This window comes from Thalassophryne amazonica, chromosome 3 (genome assembly GCF_902500255.1).
Source record: "Thalassophryne amazonica chromosome 3, fThaAma1.1, whole genome shotgun sequence".
NCBI lineage: Eukaryota > Metazoa > Chordata > Actinopteri > Batrachoidiformes > Batrachoididae > Thalassophryne > Thalassophryne amazonica.
In genome coordinates this window covers 63,177,058-63,205,015 of record NC_047105.1, presented here as the reverse complement: position 1 = coordinate 63,205,015, position 27,958 = coordinate 63,177,058, and the positions used below count along the sequence as shown (strand labels likewise).

At 41.7% G+C, this 27,958-nt stretch overlaps 2 protein-coding genes across 5 annotated transcripts in view; one reads left to right on the top strand and one right to left on the bottom strand.

Annotated features, from left to right (window-relative positions):
- The window catches only part of tmcc1b (transmembrane and coiled-coil domain family 1b), a 34,820-nt gene extending 18,857 nt beyond the window's left edge, over positions 1-15,963 (top strand). For all 4 annotated transcript variants that reach the window (XM_034166516.1, XM_034166514.1, XM_034166513.1 and 1 more), the window contains 4 exons: positions 12,015-12,440; positions 13,820-14,304; positions 14,400-14,535; positions 14,649-15,963. In XM_034166516.1, the coding sequence (XP_034022407.1) occupies positions 12,015-12,440; positions 13,820-14,304; positions 14,400-14,535; positions 14,649-14,963 (1,362 nt within the window). In that variant the 3' untranslated portion in view covers positions 14,964-15,963. The remainder of the gene's footprint in view (positions 1-12,014; positions 12,441-13,819; positions 14,305-14,399; positions 14,536-14,648) is intronic.
- Positions 15,964-21,309: 5,346 nt separating this feature from the next.
- On the bottom strand, positions 21,310-22,329 carry LOC117507775 (protein B4). The gene is made up of 5 exons (XM_034167582.1): positions 22,233-22,329; positions 21,890-22,137; positions 21,707-21,815; positions 21,590-21,636; positions 21,310-21,522 (listed from the first exon to the last, which is right to left on the bottom strand). Exons 1-5 carry the CDS (start codon positions 22,327-22,329, stop codon positions 21,310-21,312), a joined length of 714 nt encoding a protein of 237 aa, XP_034023473.1.
- Positions 22,330-27,958: the final 5,629 nt, after the last annotated feature.

The following is a 27,958-nucleotide window of genomic DNA, read 5'->3' as shown; positions in this document are numbered from 1 at the left end:
GAAATTTTCATCTTAGGTGCATGTCCACTGTGAGAGACATAATCTAAAAAGAAAAATCCAGAAATCACAATGTATGATTTTTTTTAAATAATTTATTTGTATGTTGCTGCTGCAAATAAGTATTTGAACACCTGTGAAAATCAATGTTAATATTTGGTACAGTAGCCTTTGTCTACCATTACACAGGTCAAATGTTTCCTGTAGTTTTTCACCAGGTTTGCACACACTGCAGCAGGTATTTTGGTCCACTCCTCCATACAGAGCTTCTCTAGATCTTTCAGGTTTGCAGTTTCAGCTCCCTCCAAAGATTTTCTATTGAGTTCAGGTCTGGAGACTGGCCAGGCCACTCCAGGACCTTGAAATGCTTCTTACGGAGCCCCTCCTAAGTTGCCCTGGCTGTGTGTTTTGGGTCATTGTCATGCTGGAAGACCCAGCCATGACCCATCTTCAATGCTCTTACTGAGGGAAGGAGGTTGTTTGCCAAAATCTCGCAATACATGACCCCATCCATCCTCCCTTCAATACGGTGCAGTCGTCCTGTCCCCTTTGCAGAAGAGCACCCCCAGAGTATGATGTTTCCACCCCCATGCTTCACGGTTGGGATGGTTTTCTTGGGGCTGTTATCATCCTCTAAACATGGTAAGTGGAGTTGATTCCAAAAAGCTCTATTTTGGTCTCATCTGATCACATGACCTTCTCCCATGCCTCCTCTGGATCATCCAGATGGTCACTGGTGAACTTCAAACAGGCCTGGACATGTGCTGGCTTGAGCAGGGGGACCTTGCTGCCCTGCAGGATTTTAAACCATGACAGCATCATGTGTTACTAATGCAATCTTTGTGACTGTGGTCCCAGCTCTCTTCAGGTCATTGACCAGGTCCTTCTGTGTAGTTCTGAGCTTTCTCAGAATCATCCTTACCCCACAAAGTGAGATCTTGCATGGAATCCCAGACCGAGGGAGATTGACAGTCATCTTGTGTTTCTTCCACTTTCTAATAAATAATCATAACAGTTGTTGTCTTCTACCAAATATGCTTGCCTGTTGTCCTGTAGTCCATCCCAGCCTTGTGCCGGTCTACAATTTTGTCCCTGGTGTCCATAGACAGCTCTTTGGTCTTGGCTATGGTGGACAGGTTGGAGTGTGATTGATTGTGTGAACAGGTGTCTTTTATACAGGTAACAAGTTCAAACAGGTGCATTTAATACAGGTAAAGAGTGCAGAATAAGAGGGCTTCTTAAAGAAAAATTAACAGGTCTGTGTGAGCCAGAATTCTTGCTGGTTGGTAGGTGTTCAAATACTTATTTGCAGCAGTAACATACAAATAAATTATAAAAAAAAAAAAATCATACATTGTGATTTCCGGATTTTTTTTCGATTATGTCTCTCACAGTGGACATGCACCTAAGATGAAAATTTCAGATCCCTCCATGATTTCTAAGTGGGAGAACTTGCAAAACCGCAGGGTGTTCAAATACTTATTTTCCTCACTGTAACTGAATTTTGACAGATTTGGGAGATTTCTGACTTTTGAGCACAGATTTGTGATAAAGATTGAAAGATATATTTTGTGTACTATAATACTAAAATCTTAGTACTGTAGCATAGACTTGAGAAAAGAGGTGTGCTTTTGGAACTGTGTCAGAGAAGTGGCAGAACGGATGATGGGGCAGGCCCTTCCACAGGGCAGGGGCAGTTACACAGAAAGACCTATCTCCAAAGGTTCTGAGTCTGGTGCGGGGAGAGGAGAGTAGGTGTTGCTGGCGGAGCACAGGGACCGTGACTGGGAGTAGAGGTGAAGAAGGTCGGTGGTGTACTTGGGTGCCAGTGAATAGACTGATTTGTAAGTAAGGAGGAGGATTTTGTAGCTGATGCTTACTTTGACTGGGAGCCAGTGGAGTTTCTTGAGGATGGGGGTGATGTGCTGCCAGGGCTTGGTGTGAGTTAGCACCCTGGCAACTGAGTTCTCGACATACTGCAATCTGTCTAGGGCCTTGTTGGGCAGCCCAGACAGGATGCCATTGCAGTAGTCCAGATGGGAGGTGATGAAGGCATGGATGAGTGTTTCGGTGACTGAAGCGGTAAGTGACGGTGAGAGTCTTGAAATGTGCAAGTGGAAGAAGGCAGATTTGATGATGCTCTTGATATGGGAACTGAATGAGAGTGTTGAGTCCAGAATGACACCCAGGTTCCTCACTTCGGATGTTGGAGAGGTGGTGCAGCCATCATTGACCACGGTGAGGTCTCCAAACATCTTGAGCAGTAGTGCTGGGGCCACCACCATGAGCTCTGTTTTGTTGGTGTTAAGTTTCAGTAGGTTGGTGGTCATCCAAGTTTTGATATCCTGCAGACAGTTGTTGAGTTGTATTGGTGGGAGTTGTGAGGAGGGCTTGGTGCTGATATACAGTTGGGTGTCATCAGCATAACAGTTAAAACTAAGTCCATGGTTGTGGATGATCTGACCAAGGGCGAGCAAGTAGATCGTAAAGAGGAGGGGGCCAAGGACAGATCCCTGGGGGACGCCATGGTTAACTGCTGCTATGATAGAGTTGAAGCCTTGCAAAGTGATGTATTGTTTTCGGTTAAAGAGATAGGACTGGAACCAGGAGAGAGCAATGTCAGTAAGGCAGATGAGCTTGGAGGGACGAGAGAGGAGAATGGAATGAGAAATGGTATCGAAGGTAGCGGAGAGATCTAGGAGGACGAGGATGGAGACAAGGCCATTATCTGCAGCAATCAGGAGGTCATTTGTGATTTTGATGAGCGTGGTTTCAGTGTTATGATGGGGTCGGAAGCCAGATTAGAGAGGTTCAAAGAGTTCATGGTGGGACATGTGGTGTTGTAGCTGGGCAGCCAGTGTGCTTTCCAAGATCTTACTAAGGAATGGAAGGTTGGAGATCAGGTGATAGTTGTTGGGGTCATCTGGGTCCATGCCTGTCTTTTTGAGAGTTGGAATTATGGCTGCCAACTTAAAGCTGGAGGGTACCACACAAGAGCTAAGTGAGGCGTTGATGATGGCAACCACCGTGGGGCAGATGGTGGGGAGACAGGGTTTCACTAGGGTTGTGGGCAGTGGGTCCAGTCTGCTGGATGAAGTCCTGGCTTTGATCAAGAGGTCGAGGACTTGGTCAACATCCAGCAGGGAAAAGGTGGAGTGGTGGCATTGTGGTGGGCAGGCAGAAGGATTGTACATGTCCTGCCGAGGTAGTGTGGCCGGCAGGGAGGGTGTAGTTGCCTGGAGCTGCTGATGGATGGTATCCACTTTCTGATGGAAAAAGTCCAGGAACCTGGAGCAGAGGTCGGCGGCATCACAGGGTTGCGGGGCGTCAGGAGGGTCAAGTAGGCGCTTGATGGTAGAGAAAAGCATTTTGGGATGCTTTTGTTGGCTGCTAATAAGTGTGGAGTAATAGAGTATTTTTGCCAGGGTGAGAGCCTCTTTATAGCACTTGACATGGTCTCTATAGGCTTCAAGATGGACAGTGAGGCCAGATCATTTGTGAAGTCTCTCAAGCCGATGCCCCATGGACTTGAGCCTCCGCATCACTGGGGTAAACCAGGAAGCGGGGCGGGCGTAGGAGACTGATTTGGTGATAAGTGGAGCAACAGAGTCCAGGCTGTGCGTGAGGGCGCTGTTGTCGTGATCCACCAGGCCATCGACAGTGCAGTTGGAGGGGTGGATAGCGAGTTTGGTTGCTAGGGTGTTAGCCAGCATAGGTATGCACACACGTTTTGTATTCCTGTATGTGATGGACTTTTTTGTGGGCTGCATAGGGAGGGACACAGAGACGGAAAACAGGATGGCTTGGTGGTTGGAGACAGCCAGGACTCTGCAGCAGATATGGGAGGGGCTTGTGCTAGCACAGCAGACCAGGTGCATGATGTCCCACTTGACATGAGTCGGGCCCTGTACACATTGTTTAATATTAAAGCAGTCCAGCAGTGAGAGGAAATCCACAGCGAAGGAGCCACTGCTGGAGTCTACATGGATGTTAAAATCCCCCAGTATTAAAGTAGCTTGGGACATAGGGCAGACAGAGGCCAGCAGCTCTGAGAGCTCCAGTAGAAAGCAGGTGGAGGCATTTGGGTGTGGTAGACAAGGACTACCCAGAGCTGTATGGCACCAGACAGCATAAAGTGGAGGCACTCAAAAGATGTAGTTGTCACAGGGATTTCCTTTAACAGGATGTCAGCGCGGTGTATAACGGCCAGGCCGCCACCACGGCTGCAGCTACAAGGCTTTTGGATGTAGGAATATCCAGTGGGAGTGGCTTGATTGAGTGTGATAAATTCTTAAGGATTCTGCCATGTTTCAGTCAGGCAGAGAAAGTCCAAGGTTCTATCCAGAATTATATCGTGGAGGAGTAAGGCCTTATTGTTAAGTGAGCGAACGTTCAGCAACATAACTGAGGCAAATCTAGGCACTGTGATAGCAGACACATTGCTGGCAGCCACACTAGCCAGAGAGCTCAAAAAGACAGGTGGTGGGCGTGGCCTAGGTCGATGGCATCCCCGTAGTGAGGTTAGGACCCTAACAGCCAGCACAGACAAAGTTGTAGCCGAGTAAACAGACTTATGCCTGGCAGCCCTATACACATAGGGCACAGGAGCCGGAGAGTTTTTATCACCTCTTGGCAGTTCGGGAGTGCATGCGGACTGATGTTCTTGAGTTCCGTTGCGGAGTATTTGAGGAGAGACATGGGGCAGCGTTCTGTTGTTAGCAGCCTAGCTTGACTTGCTAGCTCCAGGTGAGTTGAAACCGGGAACAAGCCGCGGCTGTAGCCTTCAGATGAGATGTTCGCTATGTCCAGGCGATACAGCAGCCAGCCGAGATGGAACCAGGCCGGAACGCTGAAATGTCCACGGTAGGGGAATTCCACTATCGTTCTAAATGTGATGATAGTAGAGAGCTTGGCTGGGTTCTTGATTCGTAGCGACCAGTTTGTAGCGTAACACAATTGTGGTTTACGCGCGACAACAGTACAGCGGTAGAGCAGTGTGGAAAGGAAACACACTATACCAGGTAAATGCGTTTAGTTGAATAAACATGTTTAAGCAGCCAAAAAAGTCAGGAAGGTCACATGTGAGAAGCAGCGGAATACATGCCAGCATCCTCTCAACAACTGGAGAAACAAATGTTGTGTTTCCAAGCAACACAATGAAATCTGTTGAAGAATAACAAAACTAAAATGGGTTAAATGACTTTTAAGAGCTCTCATATTCCTTGAAGACTGAATGAGCTGTCAGATGGATGAGCTGTCAGTGGTTGAAGGTCACAGATTGCTTTTGAGAGGTTGGTCGCTATGTTCTTTAGGCCTGTCTAAATTTAGCTTCTGCTGTCTCTGGGTTTACTGTACGTCTTGTCAGAGAATGCATGCAAGGCTCAGTAATGTTTGTTTTTTTATTTTTTACATACATGAATCATGTCTCCAACACGAGAGATGTCAATTGAAACAAAGGAGAGGATTATCAAACTCTTAAAAGAGGGTAAATCATCACGCAATGTTGCAAAAGATGTTGATTGTTCACAGTCAGCTGTGTCTAAACTCTGGACCAAATACAAACAACATGGGAAGGTTGTTAAAGGCAAACATACTGGTAGACCAAGGAAGACATCAAAGCGTCAAGACAGAAAACTTAAAGCAATATGTCTCAAAAATCAAAAATGTACAACAAAACAAATGAGGAACGAATGGGAGGAAACTGGAGTCAACGTCTGTGACCGAACTGTAAGAAACCGCCTAAAGGAAATGGGATTTACATATAGAAAAGCTAAACGAAAGCCATCATTAACACCTAAACAGAAAAAAACAAGGTTACAATGGGCTAAGGAAAAACAATCTTGGACTGTGGATGACTGGATGAAAGTCATATTCAGTGATGAATCTCGAATCTGCATTGGGCAAGGTGATGATGCTGGAACTTTTGTTTGGTGCCGTTCCAGTGAGATTTATAAAGATGACTGCCTGAAGAGAACATGTAAATTTCCACAGTCATTGATGATATGGGGCTGCATGTCAGGTAAATGCACTGGGGAGATGGCTGTCATTACATCATCAATAAATGCACAGGTTTACGTTGATATTTTGGACACTTTTCTTATCCCATCAATTGAAAGGATGTTTGGGGATGATGAAATCATTTTCAAGATGATAATGCATCTTGCCATAGAGCAAAAACTGTGAAAACATTCCTTGCAAAAAGACACATAGGGTCAATGTCATGGCCTGCAAATAGTCCGGATCTTAATCCAATTGAAAATCTTTGGTGGAAGTTGAAGAAAATGGTCCATGACAAGGCTCCAACCTGCAAAGCTGATCTGGCAACAGCAATCAGAGAAAGTTGGAGCCAGATTGATGAAGAGTACTGTTTGTCAATCATTAAGTCCATGCCTCAGAGACTGCAAGCTGTTATAAAAGCCAAAGGTGGTGCAACAAAATACTAGTGATGTGTTGGAGCGTTCTTTTGTTTTTCATGATTCCATAATTTTTTCCTCAGAATTGAGTGATTCCATATTTTTTTCCCTCTGCTTGGTCTAAAAAAGTAACCGTTACTGACTGCCACAATTTTTTTTTCCTGATTTCTTATAGTGTTTCTTAAAGCCAGAAAGTTGCCATTTGAAATGACTTTTGTTTTGTGTCATGTCTGTGTCTACAAAATTAACTAACATCAGTTAGGTATATGATAAAAAATTAAAGTTAAAGGAACTGTAACAGAAATGGGGTGGTTTGGAAAGACCCTACAGAGACCTTCAACGTCTACGTCTGTGTGCTTAAAGCTAGAGTGCCAGGAAGCATATTGAAATTGAGATGATTGTTAGAATTTTGATGGGGACCAAAGTAATTTTGTTCATTAGTGTGAATATAAAGGATTCCCAAAATATTAGTCTGAACATGATTAAAATTCGTCCGTATCGAAACAAATTCTGAATTATTGGCACGTACCAAAAATTTGAAAGCCAGGACGCCATTGGGGTGACATCACAGGTTCATGTTTTCATCCCCTGACGTTTCTTGGAAAATGCTGCAGGCCTTAATTTAGGAAATTACGCATGATCCGATTAGTCGACTAATCGCAAAAATAATCGTTGACTAGTCAACTATCAGAATAGTCATTTGTGGCAGTCGTAATCGGCAGGTGTGGTCTTGGACTGGAAACCTTCCACTCTGGAAACAAATGCACTCACCGTTTGTCTACCAGGCTGTCAAATAGTTTAAAAAAATCCGGGAAGAAAAGATAAATACACTTGCAACATGTTTGATTTTATTAAAATGTAACTTATTATTTTATTTTACAGTCTTTATGTCAGTTAGCGTATTTATGCACATCACAAAAACAAATTTGTGGGGTGGGAGGGCAGGGGTGTATATGTAGAATTCACCCTCTGTGCGTCTATCCATGACTCTTGTAAGCACAATTTCAGTGAAACGTTACAAAATGAACTGAAGTAATTCTGATCCAGCATCTTCAAGGGTAGTGATTAAACTTTTGTGTTTAATTAACGCTTCACGTTATTGAGGTCATAATTGCGACTCCTCATAAACCGCTTTATGGATTTCAAAGAAATGTCACATAATGGTGGTACACCACATCGTAATTTTCAGTCACACACAGTGCATCCAGAAACACTTTCTTGACATTTTACATTACAGCTTTATTCCAAAATGGAGTAAAATCATTTTTTCACCCTCAAAATTCTACTCACTACACCTGACAATATGAAATTTTATTTATTTATTTATTTTGAGCAAAAAAACAAAACAAACAACAACAACTAAGAAATCACGTGCACGTAAGTATTCACACTCTGTGACCAATACTTTGTTGATGCACCTTTGGCAGCAATTACAGCCTCAGGTCTTCATGAGTATGATGTCACAACCTTGGTGCACCTGTCTTTGGGTAGTTTTGTCCATTCCTCTTTGCAGCGCTGCTCAAGCTCCATCAGGTTGGATGGAGCATGTCGGTGCACAGCCAATTTCAGATCTCTCCAGACATGTTCAATCTGATTCAGGTCTGGGTTCTGGCTGGGCCACTCAAGGACATTCACATAGTTGACCTGAAGCCACTCCTTTGATAGCTTGGCTGTGTGCTTAGGGTCACTGTTCTGCTGAAAGATGAACCTTTGCCCCAGTCTGAGGTCAAGAGCACTCTGGAGCAGGTTTTCATCCAGGATGTCTCTTTACATTGCTCCATTCATCTTTCCCTCTATCCTGACTAGTCTCCCAGTTCCTCCTGCTGAAAAACATCCCCACAGCATGATGGTGCCACCACTATGCATCACTGTAGATGGTACCTGGTTTCCTCCAAACATGACACCTGGCATTCACGCCAAAGAGTTCAGTCTTTGTCTCATCAGAACAGAGAATTTTGTTTCTCATAGTCTGAAAGTCAGCAGCACGGTGGCTTAGTGGTTAGCACTGTTGCCTCACAGTGAGAAGGTCATGAGTTCGATTCCCACCTGTGGCCTTTCTGTGTGGAGTTTGCGTGTCGTCACTGTGTTTGCGTGGGTTCTGTCCTGGTGCGCCGACTTCCTCCCACATTCAAAGACACACAGGTTAGGTGGATTGAAAACTTTAAATTGTCTGTAGGTGTGTGTGCGGGTGTGGATGTGTTTGTTCGTCTATATGTGGCCCTGTGATAGAGTGGCATCCGTGTCCTGTCCAGGGGGAAAACCTCCCTCTGATGATACTGAGAAAGAAACCTCAAGCAGACCAGACTCAAAGGGGTGTCCCACTGTTTAGGCCATTCTGACACTTGCAAGGTTTTGCAAAGTTTTACAAAGCTGAAGAGAAAGAGAAAATAGAAAATCAAACAACATAATAATAATAGTATAAGGATGATGAGAAGTCCACACAGGCATCAGCACCACAGGCAGGGGTCGTCCACGCCGTCAGTGGGCCTGTCCCCGTGACATTGTCACTTTCATATGAAGACTGCAGCATGCAGCACCTGCCTTAGGTCTTCCACCTCACAGTCCGTCTGGGCCCGTCACTTCGGATCCGTCCATCGTTCGTACCTTGGACAGAGAGAAAAAGAGCAGAATATGGTATATGGTACATATGTTGAGCAGTGTAATTCAGGTATTTCATCACAAATGATTAATCACCACCAATATATATACAGTAGTGTTCAGAATAATAGTAGTGCTATGTGACTAAAAAGATTAATCCAGGTTTTGAGTATATTTCTTATTGTTACATGGGAAACAAGGTACCAGTAGATTCAGTAGATTCTCACAAATCCAGCAAGTAGTAAAAAAAAAGTAGAAAAGGGGGTGTTCACAATAATAGTAGTGTAGCATTCAGTCAGTGAGTTTGTCAGTTTTGTGGAACAAACAGGTGTGAATCAGGTGTCCCCTATTTAAGGATGAAGCCAGCACCTGTTGAACATGCTTTTCTCTTTGAAAGCCTGAGGAAAATGGGACGTTCAAGACATTGTTCAGAAGAACAGCGTAGTTTGATTAAAAAGTTGATTGGAGAGGGGAAAACTTATACGCAGGTGCAAAAAATTATAGGCTGTTCATCTACAATGATCTCCAATGCTTTAAAATGGACAAAAACACCAGAGACGCGTGGATGAAAATGGAAAACAACCATCATGGATAGAAGAATAACCAGAATGGCAAAGGCTCACCCATTGATCAGCTCCAGGATGATCAAAGACAGTCTGGAGTTACCTGTAAGTGCTGTGACAGAAGATGCCTGTGTGAAGTTACTTTATTTGCAAGAATCCCCCACAAAGTCCCTCTGTTAAATAAAAGACGTGCAGAAGAGGTTACAATTTGCCAAAGAACACATCAACTGGCCTAAAGAGAAATGTAGGAATATTTTGTGGACTGATGAGAGTAAAATTGTTGCTTTTGGGTCCAAGGGCCACAGGCAGTTTGTGAGATGACCCCCAAACTCTGAATTCAAGCCACAGTTCACAGTGAAGACAGTGAAGCATGGTGGCGCAAGCATCATGATATGGGCATGTTTCTCCTACTATGGTGTTGGGCCTATATATTGCATACTAGGTATCATGGATCAGTTTGGATATGTCAAAATACTTGAAGAGGTCATGTTGCCTTATGCTGAAGAGGACATGCCCTTGAAATGGGTGTTTCAACAAGACAATGACCCCAAGCACACTAGTAAACAAGCAAAATCTTGGTTCCAAACCAACAAAATTAATGCCTCGCAGATGTTATGAAATCATGAAAAACTGTGGTTATACAACTAAATACTAGTTTAGTGATTCACAGGATTGCTAAAAAGCAGTTTGAACATAATAGTTTTGAGTTTGTAGCGTCAATAGCAGATGCTACTATTATTGTGAACACCCCCTTTTCTACTTTTTTTTTTTACTAATAGCCCAGTTACATAGCCTTAAGAGTGTGCATATCATGAATGCTTGGTCTTGTTGGATTTGTGAGAATCTGCTGAATCTATTGGTTACTTGTTTCCCATGTAACAATAAGAAATATACTCAAAACCTGGATTAATCTTTTTAGTCACATAGCACTACTATTATTCTGAACACTACTGTATATATAGTTGTGCTCAAAATTTTACATACCTTGTCAGATTTTTAGGGGGTTTTTTTGTGCCATTTTTCAGGGAATATGAATAACACAAAATCTTTTTTTTTTTTCTTTTTTACACATGGTTAGTGGTTGTGTGAAGCCATTTATTGTCAAACAACTGTGTTTGGCCCGTCATTGGCTACAGCAGAATAAAGTGAAGGTTCTGGAGTGGCCATCCCAGTCTCCTGACCTCTGTATTATTGAGCCACTCTGGGAGATCTCAAACCCAGGTCCACTTTTGGCGACTGCACCTCAGACAGACATAACAAGAGCATAATCAGTAGGCTGGAGCAAATGGCACCGAAAGCACCAGTTCCCAGCAATAAACCAACAGAAAAGCACAGAGATTACTAATGCGGTCACTGGCAGCTAGCCCTTTGCTTCACTAACAGAACCATAATTTAGATGTAACGAGGTTGAGACCTGATCCATCGTTAATAATGGTTTAAAAGGAGAGGAGAAATGGTTCGATAATGTGCTAGTATGCTGGGCCGGGGTGGTGGTCCTGCAGTTAAGTGTGCTTGTTTACAGTGCTGAAGGTTCATGGTTCAAGGCCACCCCTGCCCATTATTCATGTAATGTGGAGTTGCATCAAGAAGGGTGTCCTTGTGCCAAATCAACATGCAGATACACCTTGGACCTGCTGTGGCAACCCCAGTGTGGTGACTTAGTGGTTAGCACTGTTACATCACAACAAGAACGTTATGGGATCACTTCCCCACCCAGTCCTTTGTGTGTGGAGTTTGTATGTTCTCCCCCGTGTTTGTGTGGGGTTCCTTCCAGGTGCTCCGGCTTACCCCCTACCTCCAAAGACATGCAGGTTAGGTGAAGTGATGACTTTAAATTGACTGTAGGTGTGTGTGTGTGTGTGTGTGTGTGTGTGTGTGTGTGTGTGTGTGTGTGTGTGTGTGTGTGTGTGTGTGTGTGTGTGTGTGTGTGTGTGTGTGTGTGTGTGTGTGTGTGTGTGTGTGTGAATGTGCTTGTCTGTTGATATGTGGCCCTGTGATAGACTGTTGTCGTGTTCAAAGTGTACTACTGGGACAGGCTCCACCTCTCCCCCCACTTAGAAAAATTAGGTATAGAAAATAAATGAACACAGCTTGTCTAATCGTTATGCACGCAGTGTATATTTGTGGCTCTTATCCTCAACCACAGTTTGAAAGAGTTCACATGGACAGGCAGTTTCCTTGTTTGTTGTGTAGTTAACACAGTTCATCCTCTGTTTGTGCCTGCTGAGGACAATGTAACATTTATCCTGAACATTCAGTTATAGTTGCTCAGATTAAATAAGAATTTTAACACCAGTACTTGAGGGACAGAGGTTGTAGTACAGTGTAAATATACTGTACTTTTGAGTTTGTTGTTTTGGGTCATTGTAGATTCTAAAAGATTTTTTAAAAAAGCATTTCAATAAACAGTTCCATTAACTTTCTTTTATCCTTGTTTGACCAGTCGGATCGCTATGATGCACCTGGACCTGCTGTATCACCCAGTGCCCTTTCCTACGGTGCAGATGTGTATGGTGTTGACGTGGTTGACAGCACTCCGGACCCCCAGCGAACTAAACAAGCAATTGCCCAGCTACAACAGAAGATCTTAAAGCTCACGGAACAAATCAAGATCGAACAAACTGCACGTGATGACAATGTGGCTGAATACCTGAAACTTGCTAATAATGCAGACAAACAGCAAAGTGCACGCATCAAACAGGTGTTTGAGAAGAAGAATCAAAAGTCAGCCCAAAGTATCCAGCAACTGCAGAGGAAGCTGGAGAATTACCACCGGAAGCTTCGTGAGGTGGAGCATAATGGCATTCCTCGGCAACCAAAGGATGTTTTAAGAGACATGCACCAGGGGTTGAAAGATGTTGGTGCAAAGGTATGTGCTTTCCTGATATCTTTAGTGTTGTAATAATTCCATGAATTTTAAATTTTGTCTGAAATGAGGAAATGGTTAAACATATTCATTAATTTAGCAAAAGTTTTAACATGCCAAACATGTGTAGCTGTTCCCAGTGAAAACAACTGTGGTTTTATGTATATATTTCTTGTGATTAGCATGTCAAGCCAATAGTTCCACAGAGCTTCCATCTGTAATGCTATAAAAAGTACTGTATATTCAACTATGAATTCACTTAAGTCTAATTCAGTTTATTTATACAGTAATTTAATTTAAATGGTAAATGGACTGCATTTATATAGCGCTTTTCCATCTGCATCAGATGCTCAAAGCGCTTTACAATTATGCCTCACATTCACCCCAATGTCAGGGTGCTGCCATACAAGGCGCTCACTACATACCGGGAGCAATAGGGGATTAAAGGCCTTGCCCAAGGGCCCTTAGTGATTTTCCAGTCAGGTGGGGATTTGAACCCATGATCTTCTGGACTCAAGCCCAACACCTTAACCACTAGACCATCACCTCCCCTCCCCTAATTTAATTAGCTTATAATGCACCAAATCACAGCAAGAGCCATCTCAAGGCGCCTTACATAAAACAATTCAACATAAAATTTAATAAATAATTAAAAATGAATTAAAAAAAATCAAATACATAAATAAAACAGAAGTAAAAGAATAAAACGGATAAAAAAAACTTCATAAGAAAGAGAATAAAAATTGATTTTCAGTCTTGACTTAAAAATGTCCAAGGACTCCGACTGCCTCACGGTCGCAAGAAGACTGTTCCACAGGGGGGTGCACGATACGAAAAGGCTCTTTGACCTGCTGACTTCTTCTTCACCCTTCACAGTACCAAATCATTCTTAACCTCACCAAACTCATGAGAAGGAATTTGATTGGGTTTGTTATACTTCACTAGATAAGGTTTGGGGATGGGGGTGGGGTATGTAGGAATCACCCTGTGTGACCGTCTGTCCATGAGTCTTTCAAGCACAACGCCTCCTAAACTGGTTTTTGGGTTTCAGTGAACCTTCATACAGTTGTAGCACACTATATGAAGGTGTGCTTGAAGGAAATGCTTGTCCCACATATTTATGGAGAGCTAATTGGACCTCCTATTAAATGAATTATCCAACTTCAAGGTTCCTAAAAAAATAATGCAGTCATATTAGTACAACTAACATGCAGCTAAGTACAGTGTTTAGGGAATGCTATTACCTGAGAGAGAACACTTTACTTACATTCAGAATGTACTGTCACTGATACCAAACCACAGGTCACAGAGGTCATAATCATGCTAGTGTAGAAAGGTTAAATGACGACGCCTGAATGTTTACCTGTTTCTATCCGTTACAGGTGACGGGTGGCCTCTCCAGCTTCTCACAAGCTACTCATTCTGCAGCTGGAGCTGTGGTGTCCAAGCCCAGAGAAATTGCTTCCCTCATCCGTAATAAGTTTGGCAGTGCTGATAACATTGCAGCCCTGAAAGATTCTATGGATGAATCTCAAGGGGATGAAGGTGTTGGCTCGGGGGAACCGAGAAACTTGCGGGCAGGGCACTTGCAGTCTAGCCCAAAGTATGGCAGCGACGATGACTGTTCCAGTGCTACATCTGGCTCCGCAGGGGCCAACAGCACCACCGGAGCTCCTGGAGGTCCCCCGAGCTCAAAGGGAAATACACTTGACCATGCGCAGAGTTCAGGATTTGATGCTATATTCCATGAGATCCAAGACCTTCGTGAAAACCAAAGACGGCTGGAGGAGTCTGTTGAAAAAGTAAAGTCCCACTATCAGAAGGACTACACAGTGATCATGGAGGCCCTGCAGGAGGAGCGATACAGGTAGCTCAGACCTAAACTATTGTGCTATACCACTGTTTGGACAGAAAGGGCATGTCTGGTTACTGATGGACTATTGTGTCATTGCTATTTTCCAGATGTGAACGTTTAGAAGAACAGCTCAATGACTTGACAGAATTACACCAGAATGAAATTTTGAACTTGAAACAGGAGCTAGCCAGCATGGAGGAGAAGATTGCTTACCAGTCTTACGAAAGGGCGAGAGACATTCAGGTATGTTTTGCTAGAATAAACACAGGGAGGATTCTTTTATGTATGCGATTCCTCAACAGTTTGTCTTCAGGCTTTTTAGTGATAGTTTTTTTTTTTTTTTCTTCAACCCGTAGGAAGCGTTGGAAGCATGTCAGACCCGCATCTCCAAGATGGAACTGCAGCAGCAACAGCAGCAGGTGGTGCAGCTTGAGGGCTTGGAAAATGCCACAGCCCGGACTCTTCTGGGAAAACTCATCAACGTGCTGCTAGCCGTCATGGCTGTTGTGCTGGTGTTTGTGTCCACAGTGGCTAACTGTGTTGTCCCCTTAATGAAAACACGCAGCCGCACGCTTTCCACACTGCTTATCGTGGTCATCCTGGTCTTCCTCTGGAGGCACTGGGATGCTATTTCAGAGTATCTGCATCACCTGCTTCTGCACACCAGATGACCGCCTTCGGAAGGCTGAGCTAAATGAAGGGACAGGGTTTGAGGTTGTTGTGTAAAAGAACACTGAATTGCACACAGAGTTGAAATGCTGGTCCTACTTTTTTCTTCAGCTTTAGCTGCTTCTCAAAATACTAAGAAGGATTGTATCAGAGTTTTGTCACTTTAAAATGTGTTTTGAGAAGCTTTAAGTGCGGGATAAAGGTAGAAAAAGCTGGGTGTATTGCTGTCTTTGGTGCAATTGTGGCAGAAACCCGTACAAGTGCATGTGGCACAGTTGAAGGACGGTCTGAGAGAACTGCACAGTTGATTTCTCTCGAGTGAATTTGTTTACACTTGGAAGACTTGTATTGATGCTCCACAGAAGAAATTGTAATTCAACATTGATTACTTTGGAGCCAATTCAAGTGGTACTGTTTTATTAAGTCACTTTTTTAATGGAGTTGGTTGATGGCTTATTGCTTTTTTTAACAATGAGCTAACAGTATTCTGGTAGTTCACATTCTTTTTTGAAGTTCTTTCATTTCTGGTTTTGCAATTTGGAATTTAATTTGTTTACCGACTTTAAATTTCAGTTCACGTGACCAACTCTTCGTGCTCTTGTCACTGAACAACGGGGTGCTTGCACATCAGCTACATTTCTCTGAAATCAGCCTTGACACTGGATCAAATAGTAGTTTGTTCTTAACTTATTTCTTTCAGTTCTTTTGGAATCTGTGCAGCCAATACTCATTGGCTATGACATAGCCAGGATCAAGATTTCAAGAACCTGCAGTTTGGAGTTCCCGCTGTGCCCTCTGATCCAGCTGGGTCCCACAATGCCCTTCTGTCCTGCTGGGGTTTTTTCACTACAGAATCTATGAACTGAATTAACATACTTGAAGAGCGGTTACAGTGCTCAAAGACTCAGTGCTTCCGTACTGTTTCTAGTGACAATGAAATAGTAATACTTTTTAGTTTGTTTTTTTTAAAGGTGAAATAAATTTGCTGTTTTGAAAGTGGAAGCTGAATGTGTAACTTCTATTTGTGTGAAGAAATATAAATTCTACACTGCAGTGGACTGTATTTTCATGTAGTTTAATTCAGAAACAAACACTGCAGGTTGCATCACATTATACAGGTCTGGGAGCATATGGAAAATCCACCAAACAAAAGAACCAGCTGTAGATGACAACAACCCAAACAGACAACCAGTCCATCCTCAGTCTTTGACAGAACCCACCTACAGTGCACCTGTAAAGTTTTCACAGTGCTTCACTTTTTTCCACATTTTGTTAATTTACAGCCTTATTCCAAAAATGGAGTAATTTCTTTTTTTTTTTCTCTCAAAATTCTACTCACAACACCCCATAATGACAACATAAAACAGCATTTTGTTTTTTAATTTTTGCAAATTGATTAAAAACAAAAAATTAAGAAATCATATGTACCAAAATATTCACACACATTGTTCAATACTTTAGCAGCAATTACAGCCTCAAGTCTTCTTGAATATGATGCCAGAAGCTTGATGCATCAATCATTGGGTAGTTTTGTCCATTCCTCTTTGCAGCACCTCTCAAGCTCCATCAGGTTGGATGGGGAGCGTTGGTGCACAGCCATTTTCAGATCTCTCCAGGTGTTCAATTGGATTCAGGTCTGGGCTCTGGCTGGGCTTTTTAAGGACATTCACCGAGTTGTGCTGAAGCCACTCCTTTGATATCTTGATTGTGCTTAGGGTCATTGTTCTGCTGAAAGATAAACAGTCACCCCAATCTGAGGTTATGAGCACTCTGGAGCACATATTCATCCAGGATGTCTCTACATTACTGCATTCATCTTTCAAGGGAAAGGCGAATGCAGATGCAGTCCTGATTAGTCTCCCATTTCCTGCCACTGAAAAGCATCCCAACAGCAAGATGCTGCCACCACCATGGAAAGTTCTCTCTCCACAGAAGAATGCTGGAGTTCTGACAAAGTGAGCATCAGATTCTTGGTCACCTCCCTGACTAAGGCCGATCGCTCAGTTTAGACGAGCAGCCAGCACTAGGAAGAGTCCTGGTGGATCCATACTTCTTCCATTTGCTGATGATGGAGGCCACTGTGCTCATTGGGATCTTCAAAGCAGCAGAAATGTTTCTGTATCCTTCCCCAGATTTGTGCCTCGAGACCATCCTGTCTCTGATGTCTACAGACAATTCCTTTGACTTCATGCTTGGTTTGTGCTCTGACATGCTGTCAACTGTGAGACCTTATATGTAGACAGGTGTGTGACTTTCCAAATCATGTCCAGTCAACTAAATTGACCCCAGGTAGACTACAGTTAAAATGTAGAAACATCTCAAGGATGATCAGTGGAAACAGGATACACCTGAGCTCAATTTTTGGGCTTCATGGCAAAGGCTGTGAATACTTGCGTACATGTGATTTCTTTCTTCTTTTTTAAAATAAATTTACAAAAACCTTTTTCACATTGTCTTGATGGGGTTTTATGTGTAGAATTTTGAGGAGGAAACATTTCATCTATTTTGCAATAATGGGCCTTTCTGTAACATAAAAAGTGGAAAAAGTGAAGTACTGTGAATACTTTCTGGATACACTGTATCTGCCACAGCCAGGTGAAATGTGGTCATCCTCATGACCTCAGGTTGCTGTGAACCTTGATGCACCGGCATGCTGGTTCATGCCCAGAGAAACGCATGGCATGGCAAAAATGTCCTCAAATTTCCTCATGATGCTAGTGGTACTCCTGATAATTAGGCAACAATCTTAAAATATAACTATGCTCTCATTAAGGTAAACTCATTCACGTAGGCTTCCATATATGGCTACGATATTAACTATTTAGTAATTATACATAATCCCTCCATTTTCAGAGGCTATGCACAAACTAAATGTATGAATTATTACTAATATAATAAAAAATATATGTACAGTTACACAGGGTGTGCCTTAATCTCAATTAAGGCACAAAGATGGCAACTTTACTCTTTAAAGCTGAAATATCAAAAATCAGCAGCATGCGCTGTACCTTATCCACAGGCTTCTGGATGCTGTCTGAAAGTTTTACATAAATACGGGCATGATAAATTTAGTAAACCCTAATAGCTGCCATAGGCAAATATATAGTGCCATAAAGTCACAACATGGGGCAATTAAAAAGGAGCTGCCTCAGGAGCATAATGAAACATTTAGAATAGGCAATAAAAGCAAAGAAAACCAATAAAATAAAAACTCAGTATAACAAAATAAATGAGCCAATAAAACACTTCATCATAGTGATAACATTGCAGCAAATCTACAGTGTGTTATTTGCTGCAAGGCATTTGAGTGTAGCTGATAAAAGTACTTTTGAGCACTCCAACGTTTAATCAGTTCATCATCCTTATGTACAGCTAGGTAAGAATAAGATCTTATCCAGTTCATTCATATTGAAAGGCTTATCATCCATTTCAAAATGAACAAATATTTGCACAAAACAAAGTTTATCAGTTTGAACATTAAATATCTTGTGGTGTATTCAATTAAAAATAGGTTGAAGAGGATTTGCAAATCATTGTATTCTGTTTTTAATTTACATTTTACATAACATCCCAACTTCAATAGAATTGGGGTTGTATTAGGGGACTGTTTTTCCACCTTAATATCAATCATTATTTACCCTGTACAGAGTTTGAGAAAACTTCAGGGTAATTTGGTGGAAAAGTAGGCCTTCTACTCAGGAAGTGTTTCATTTCAAAGCATATCCAGAATAATATTTAATGTAATTTCTGCAGCTGGTCTGCTCTGTGTCAGCCTGATCCTGTCAGATCTCAGAAACTAAGCAGAGCAGGATCTGGTTAGTACTTGGATGGGAGACCTCTTTGGAACACCAGTGGCTGTGTTTCTCCAGGTAAAACTGGAGTTGCGTCAGGAAGGGCATCCGGTGTAAAACTTGTGCCGATTACCAATGTGGATCTGGCTGTATCCGCTGCAGTGACCCCAAACAAAACTGGGAGCAGCCGAATGAACAATATTTAATGTAATTTCTCCTACTGATCCATTTCATTTGTACTTTGGTAATAAAGTTGGCCTTACTTGCACTTCAACTCACTGAAGGACAGATCAATATGATTGTTTGGGCTATACGAGTGCTCTAGTTTCCTTTAATTGATAGAGCCATAAGTAATCTGGATCAACTGTAATACTTTTGATTCCATCAGCAAAGACCTCACCATTTGCGGAGGTTAAAGAGCATTTTAGCACAAAAAGGCACACCCATGCAGTCCTCTAACTACCCAGTTTAGCAAGAGTGGCAAAAATTATACTGTGGTGGGTCTTGCTTGGAAGCTACACAGAGTCCCTCAGTCCATCCCTACCTGTCAAATGTAGACTCTCCTGCAAACAGGCAATATGCAAAGAACACGCCAAGCAACTGATCTGAGCCAACCTGTAGGAGCTACTACAATACTGTTTACAACATGCAGTGGTTCAAGTACTGTCAATTCTTTTGATTCTCTGAACACAGTACTGAGGATTAGTGGGTAAAGCACAGTTTCGGGCGTAATTTTCTTTCGTCTACCGTGCCAATGAAGCCTTAAAGATCACAGAAAATGTATAGTGTGTAACATGAAAATAAGGATATGGCTAGTGCTGTATGCTGATGAAACAGCTTTTTCTGCAAGTCCTGAGAGGTACAGACAGTTGCCAGTTCCAGCTCACCTTTTTTAAAGTCCCGCTATACGGAACCATAATGCAACTGAATGTCCTTTATTGGGTATTTGGATGTTATCTCGCTGAAAAAGTCTGGGTGGAGTAGCCCTTCTACTTGTGTGAAGCCACATTATGTGTGGTGTAAATATTTGCCGGAAATGGATCACTTTGCCCGGTTCTGGATCACGACACTGTCACTTTGGGGGCGTTCCTGGCATCTGGCTGGAGCCCTTCTAATGCAGACTGGTACACACTGTGCCCGAGAATGCGTTTTGAACACAAAATGATATAAATTATACTTATTAAATGAGAATTTACTTAGTTTCGAAAGGTACTGTTATACATTTTTACGAGCAAAAAATTAAGTGTGGAGGTGAGATTTCTCCCAAATTAAAGAGTAAAAACCCCCACATTCACACCCATTGGTGATGTTGAGATGACCCCCAAAGGGCATATGGCTTAAGTACTGACACCAGACTGCTGCATCAGTGATCCACAACTGGCAGATTTTTGCGTAGGAGATAAATGCGTACAGCAATTAAACAGCAAGACATAACACTGACATTTTCTACCCAAGTAAGTATTTTCCCCTCTCTAGAACCAATGATGCCAAATGACTAACTCAGCTTTCCTACTTAGAGATTGTCACTTTCACAAATGAGTGAGAAAATGTGCGCACACCACCGAGACCAGGATGTTTTGATTCCTGTGCTGATCACAAAGATGGCTGGATCCGTTCGAGCTTGTGGTCGTTTGTAGACAAAACAGCCTTTCCATTGGTACCAAGTATTAGCTTATTCCTGCTGATTACGAGAAACGGCGGCACAAATACTACAGCAGTGATCCAGAACTGGGCAAGTGACTGTACAAGATTCACCTGAAACTTTAACCTTGAAATGGTCAAATATTCGAGGTATATGAATTAAAGACTAGCTGGAAATGTTCATAGATTTCAGGTATTGTACCATATTTATCCCACTCACATTAGTTTTCTCAGGAGGCCTAGCATAACTTTAGCACACACACAAAAAAGGCACACTCCTGCAGGCCTCCACTACTTTAGAAAATATTAGCACTCAAATTGAGTACTCACTTTAATTTGAGTTTCAGAAAGGGCAGAGGGTGTAAGTTTTCTTTGCAATGTCCCACTCCCACTAGGTGATTTCACTGATTAACTTTCCACCTGCTCAAAGTGACTAATCAGTGAAATCACCTGGTGGAGTGGGTGGTTGCAGAGAAAGCATGCACCCTCTCGGCCCTTTCTGGGAAGTTTGAGACCTCTGATTTAAGAAGTCAGCAGAAATCAGAGTTAGATTGTAGCTACGGCCACATTTTCTCCAACACCCTGAGGAATTGAACAAGCTCAGGATGGGTTAAAATAAAGTCTGAAGATTTCACAAACTGGTCACCATAAAATCTTCACCGTTGGCTCAAGGCAGGAACAGATCTGTGCCTTGATAAAGGTACAGTGGTATAGACTGGTTATGCCTCATCCATTCTGGTGCTTGAACCTGTAATGGTTTAGTTGGAAGAGTGGCATTACAATGCTACAATTGAGGCCATTAAGAACGTCACTTTCTACACATAACCAGGCACTTCGGGTAACAGGCAAAGTCAAATACCCAAAAGATTTTATTGCAAAACAAGATTGTGTTAAAAAAAATAAAGTTCTTATACATTTACTGCACACTCTTTCCTCGTTTCCCTTTAGAAGAGTCACCGGCCGCTTTCGGAGCCTTGGTCTTCACTTCCTTTCCAGACTTTGCTTTAGCAGGTCCAGTAGCACCTTTGCCAGCTACACCCTCTGCTCGTTTAGCTTTGGGCTTCTTTGCTGGAGCAACTTCTGAGGCGGTCGCCTCTGCTCCTTTTGACTTTTTGGGAGGTTTTGCATCCTGAAGTAGAGACAAATACAGGTAAGACTATAATAGCCCCCCGGTGCAGCTTTAAAGTCAGCCTTACCTCAGAGAGAGTCTTTTTGTTTGCAGAGCCTTTGTCTTTTGCTGCACCTTTAACAGAAGGAGTCAGTTAAGTTTCACTCAGACAAATAAAGACAGCTGGTCATCAAGTCACAGTTACCAGTTTTTGTGTGTTTCTTTGCCCCTTCCTTCACTGGTTTTTGGTTCACTTGCACATTGGGATCAGCATTCTCACTCCTTGGTTTTAGCTGCTTGGCTTGTGGTGCAAGCTTTAAAAAAAAAAAAAGTGATGCAAGTTACTGTGTGGTTCCCCCGTCTTTCTTAAAGCAAGTTTGTATCTCACCCTGAATTTTCCCTGCGCGCCAGTGGTGACCGTAGCATTTGCAGGCCTCACCAGTGTGCCGGTTTCAAGTCCTTTTTTCAAGACTCTGCGAACCAAATACTTGAGCTTCAACAAATCCACTGTAGGGTATTTCTGTTTAATGTAGCCCTGTATTGCCTGTGAAGAAACGCCTTTCCGCGAGTCCAGCTCCTTAATTGCTTCTCTCACCATAATGGCTGTTGAGGGATGAGAAGCAATTTTACGAGTTGCTGCTCCGCCTAAAAAAAAAACCCCCAAAAAAAAACAAAACAGTTTTTATACCAACCACAAGAGTGCTCAATACTTTATCATCTGACATTTGCACTCGAACCTGATTTTTCATTGTCATTCTTCACCTCTACTGGCAAATCTACAGAGGTAGATGCAGGAGAAGAATTTGTTGCTGTCTTTTTCGCAGGCATTTTGTAAATAATAATAAAAAAAACCCACAAATATCTCTGCACAAACTTCACCAAAGCTGCTTTCAGCCAGACTATGCTGGAATTCTGTCTTTATGTAGGTTGGTCTGATAAAATGAGACCAGGTGTGTTTCATTGCACAGGTGAAACTCATTATGTTTGTCATTGTAAGTCATCAGAGATCACAGTGAATCAGAGTTTGTGCTTGACACTATTCAGTGGGATTAGTTTACCAGAAAACAACCACAGGAGTATTTCACAGCTTTACCAGGTATCCTGTAGTCTATGAGCCAGTCATCAGTTTTGACCTAATCAGTACCACGTAAGGTGACCAAACAGCCTCAGTGTACCACGGCCTACACAACAATGTATGATAACCATCCCGGGGTGGCAGCTGCAGCCAGGTAGGGGTCAGTGAAGAATTACATAGAGATCAAAATGTAAAAATGCTTCAGTCATGTTGAAAACTATATCACATTATTTGTCTGATCATACTGATTCCAAAAAGTAACTAAGTAAATTTTATTTATACGAGCTTGTATAGCACTTTTCCCAGATAAAAACCACAAAGTGCTTCACAATGAAAGTATAACATATCACAACTATACAAACAATAGAATACAGCATAAAACAACAAATTAATTAAAAGCTTGTCTTAATAAAAATGTCTTCAGCTGCTTTTTAAAAGAGTCAATGGAGTCTATACAGTGTAAAGACAGGGGAAGAGAATTCCACAGCCTTGGTGCCACTACCTGACAGGCCCGACACCCACGAGTTTTAAACCGCGTATGTGGAACCAACAGCAACCTTTGACCTGATGATCTAAGACCTCAGGATGAAGAATAAGATTTCAACAGGTCAGAGATATACTGAGGAGCTTGAGCATGTAAGGCCTCTAAAGTTAAAACTACAATTTAAAATGAAACCCAAAATTTACTGACAACCAATGAAGAGAAACCAAAACTGCAGTGATATAGGATATTCTATTGGTGCCAGTTAAAAGCCTTGCTGCAGTATTCTGTACAGACTGAAGGTGATCCAAAGATGATTTACTGAAACAAGTAAAAAGACCATTACAATAATCCAAACGAGAAGAGATAAAAGCATGAATAATCATTTCAAGTTCAACCTTTGACACCAGTAATCTGAGTTTTGAAATATTCCTTAAATGATGAAAACAATTTCGAACCAGCTGTTTGGAGTAATGCTCGAGGGACATTGAACTGTCAATAATGACAGTTAAAAGGTATAGTTTGGACTATCTATGACTGAATGTTCTGGAGTTATGGGGTATAAACAACACAAATGGTGACAACATGGTGGTCATTTTTTAACTTTAACTTTTGACCCTGTACAAACCAAAACTGACCTTTGTCACCATTTGTGTTGTTTTTGCCACATAACTCCAGAATCAAATTTTTACCACAGATAGATATTAGGACATGGAAGACTCTGGATCTAGATTCTGGATCAAGATTTCACTTTATATAGACTTTGAAGGATTTCTTCAAAACTACTTCACAGATTCTCACCAAATTTGCACCATACATAAGTATTAGGGTAGGGGTGGCCAAGTTCGGTCCTCGAGAGCCACCTTCCTGACACTCTTAGTTGTCTCCCTGCTCCAACACACCTGAATCCAATGAAAGACTCTTTAGCAGACTTTTAATGAGCCTTTCATTGGATTCAGGTGTGTTGGAGCAGAGAGACAACTAAGAGTGTCAGGAAGGTGGCTCTCGAGGACCGAACTTGGCCACCCCTGTATTAGGGCATGGAAGACTCCACTGCATTTTGGAGGTGATCTGGATCCAAACTGGTGGACGTCAGAAATCTTTGATTCCTCTTGTTATTTTTTGGAACAGGCCCAGTTTCTTATAAATGCACTGTGGTAAACCAGAGATGAATACAAACCATGTACTGTGAACATTGCACAGTACGACTGTCGTCTTAGTTTCTCTTTCATGCTTCCTGTGGTTTTTATGACAATAGATTCTGCAAAATGCCAGGAACCTGTCTTAAGGTCTTTGCAGTCACAGAGGCAGTTAGTTCCTGTTTTGGGCATCTGAACAGTCTCAGGGTTCATGTTCATCATGATCGGACACCTGTCCTTCATCATCCTCATGTGTGAGTGAAGCTTTGTTTATTATGTTAATACAAACTTATGTTCAATTGGAAACAATGTGCAATTTTTTTCCTTTTTGTAGGTGTTTTATATTATCGCACCTTTTAATAGAACTATATATTATTGGGAACCTAAAATTTCGACATCTTAATAATTGATCAATAATCATTAACTTTTTGTCATTAACACATTATTTGTTCAACAGTTTTCTTTCATGAGATCAAAGTACAAGGTCAGTCTTTCTCAAATACCTATCTGGCTGTTTTTTTTTATTATAACCCTTTTCATGAGATGTTTTTATCAGTACTGGGCACAGCTTCAATAACTGATAATCCACGAATTGAAAAGTTAACAAAGTGGATATTCTTCCATGACCGGAAGAGGACTGTCTTTAGCACGGGTGACGAGTGACTTTTGGGGGGGGGGGGGATCTGGGGTGACATGGGAGGTTTGGGGGGGAGGAGTTATGGTTGGGGTTAGGGGAAGGGAGAGGGTTGGAAATAGCAAAAAAGGTAAAAAAAAAAAGCACATTATGAAAATATTTAAAACTCAGTGACCGCTAAAGTGAGTCACATGATGACATCATTGCACTCAACCAATCACAGCACATTCAGGACCAATCACAGCATGTTCCAGACAAATAAACAAACTTCTTCTGGTCACGGTAGAATATCCACTATTAACTGTAATAATGCTAAGACAATAAACTGTAAAAACATTTTGCTGAGGCTACCGCTAGCCGTAAACTGTTATGATGAATTTAGACTTTGAAATTTGCCTTTTTCTTTTGTTTGTTTTTGGCTGATTAACCATGGAACATCTGGGACGAAGGGGTACCAAGAGCCACCGGGCCTAAAGAGCCAAATGCTATAGTGTAAACATGGAGATTACTAAAAAGCTTTCCCCAAGTCAAAATCGTATGATTAAAATGTACATATAAATAATAAAACGAACAAATTAAACAGTTCATTCAACATACAGTTTATTCACAGTACATAAAATAATAAATGAAGAATTCAGATGTAAAACCCAGTATCTCCAAAATCATAAATTTTTAGTTCAGGCCAACATGTACTTGGCTGTCAAGGGGACCATCAGTGTGCACAATATGAAAGAATTTGAACAAACTGTTTTCATTTGATTGATGAATGTCTGTGCATTTCCGAGTATGGTTTCCTTTAAATCTCCATTTTCAACTGCATTTTTCTCCATTTTAAAAAAGAAATACTGTACTTACCATGCCCATATATAGAGGGGGTTCAGGGGGTTCATGTAGACACACAATTACACTTGTCTGGTTTGTAAAAGCATGTTTGTATGTATAAGCTGAGAAATAAAGGGAGCTTCTCCCTCCTGTTGCAAATACTGTAAAGGTGCAAATATTCGCGTGGGATTTATTATGCAAATTTCACGAATTAAACAAGGTCGCCAAATTAAATATGGCTATTTTAATACATAACGTACATATACGTACATATTCATAATGTAAACGTGAATATTAATACCGCTCAATACGAGGTCTGTTAGAAAACTATTCGACCTTTTTATTTTTTGCAAAAACTGTATGGATTTGAATCATGTGCGCTTGCATCAGCCAAGCTTGAACGTTCGTGCGCATGCGTGAGTTTTTTCACGCCTGTCGGTTGCGTCATTCGCAACTGGTTGCGTCATTCGCAACCGACAGGCAGGTGTAAAGTTTGCATTAATGTTATCTTGGTTCTTCCTGGGTGGTTCTTATGGCAACTGATCCAATCCCAAGCAAGGACTATTTGTATATAAAAATGTATTTCCTAAAATGATACATTTTGGGTTTCGAATGAAATTTATGTAGCTTTTTACCCCTCGAAATCCTCAAAAAGCTTCTGCTTTGGGGGGCTTCATCCCCCTGAGCCACCCAAGAGGGAGTTGCCCCTCGACCCCACTCTGTGGCCCACTGGACCCCCAACTCAAGGATTTGAACCCCCCCTTTCACATTCCTATATACGGCCCTGCTTACTGGGTTTTGCATCTGAACTATTCAGATGGATAAGAAATATTACGAAATAATAATGGACATAGAAAATAATTTTTATAGTCAACTAATCACTGCATTTACTCTGGTGTGACATCTCCTCGAGATGATGCTTATATGATGATGATGTAACGGCTGAGTGGATCCTTGTCATTTTATTGGTGCTTTGTATGTCACGTGACATGGATTATTCGTACCATTTGTGTTGCATTGCATTTAGAGTGCAATTTGGTTCCATACATTTGGTACCATTGCACTCTGCACACACGCACACACACACATACACACACATACCTGTGCGCTCCCGCACACACAAAACAAATCCACTGCGCTGTGCCGTCTGACGTGATTTTTTTTTTTTTTTTGCTGCACTGAGGAAGTACACAGTCTTTTTTTTTTTTTTTTGGTAGTACACACGTGCACAAGCACCGTCTCACTTGTGTGAGCGCGCGTACGCTCATGCTTACACAAGCCGGACGGTGCTTAGCTTTAAAATAAATATGGTGGGGTTTGTTTTGCTGATGGATGACGATTTGATGCATGGCATGGCTTCATCCTCAGAATTATTTTTTGACTCCTATTTAAAGTTTGTTTTGGATTGTTGATGTCAAAGCAGCAGTGACACACCAAAGCTGGATTAATTTCTGACGTGATTTTTTTTTTCTGCACTAAGGAGGTACCAAAATCTAAGTCCCTTTTCTGTTGTTTGTAAATTAATATAATATAAAATGACAAGGATCTATTTTAGCTGTTATATTAAACAAATAACGAATGTTTTTACATCCTTTCAATGGAATGAATATTTAATTCAGTGAAAGATGGAACATTCCATTCAATGAGCCTTGTTGAATGGAATGTTCCATCTTTCACCTCATGAAATATTCATACCATTGAACTCATAAACATTCATTATTTGTATATTATTAGGTTACTGGAACAAATGCATGATTATAGGGTTTAAAAACATTATTGACCATTGAACTTAATTTTAAAGAGTTAGCTGACTTAAAGTTAGCAGAAGCAAATTTAGTGGAAGTTATTTGGTCCACCAATGGTTTTTAAAAGTTAGCTGAAAAGGCTAGCTTTGCTAATTAGCTGCTGGCTGATTAGCTGAACTGTGCCCACCACTGATTTTTATTCTTTAATAATTGAATCACAAGATATCATTTGTAGTACTATAATATATAATCAACATAAACACATTTAACACATATAATTATGCGTAATCTTGCAGAACTGGCTCCGCCTACGCTGGCAGTTAGTCCGGCGGTGATCACAGAGAAAGACTCGGTCCTGTTGAACTGTCAGCCTCCATCATCTGCTTTTCCTGTGGATCACTGTCTTTTCTACACTGTGAAGGGAAACATATATTTAAGAAAACAGTTATGTCAGTCCACACTGACGGGATCTGAGCTGCTGCAGGAGATCAGACAGAGATCACCCGCTGAGGTCAAAGTGAAATGTTATTACTCTGTGAGAGACATATCTTCTGCACCCAG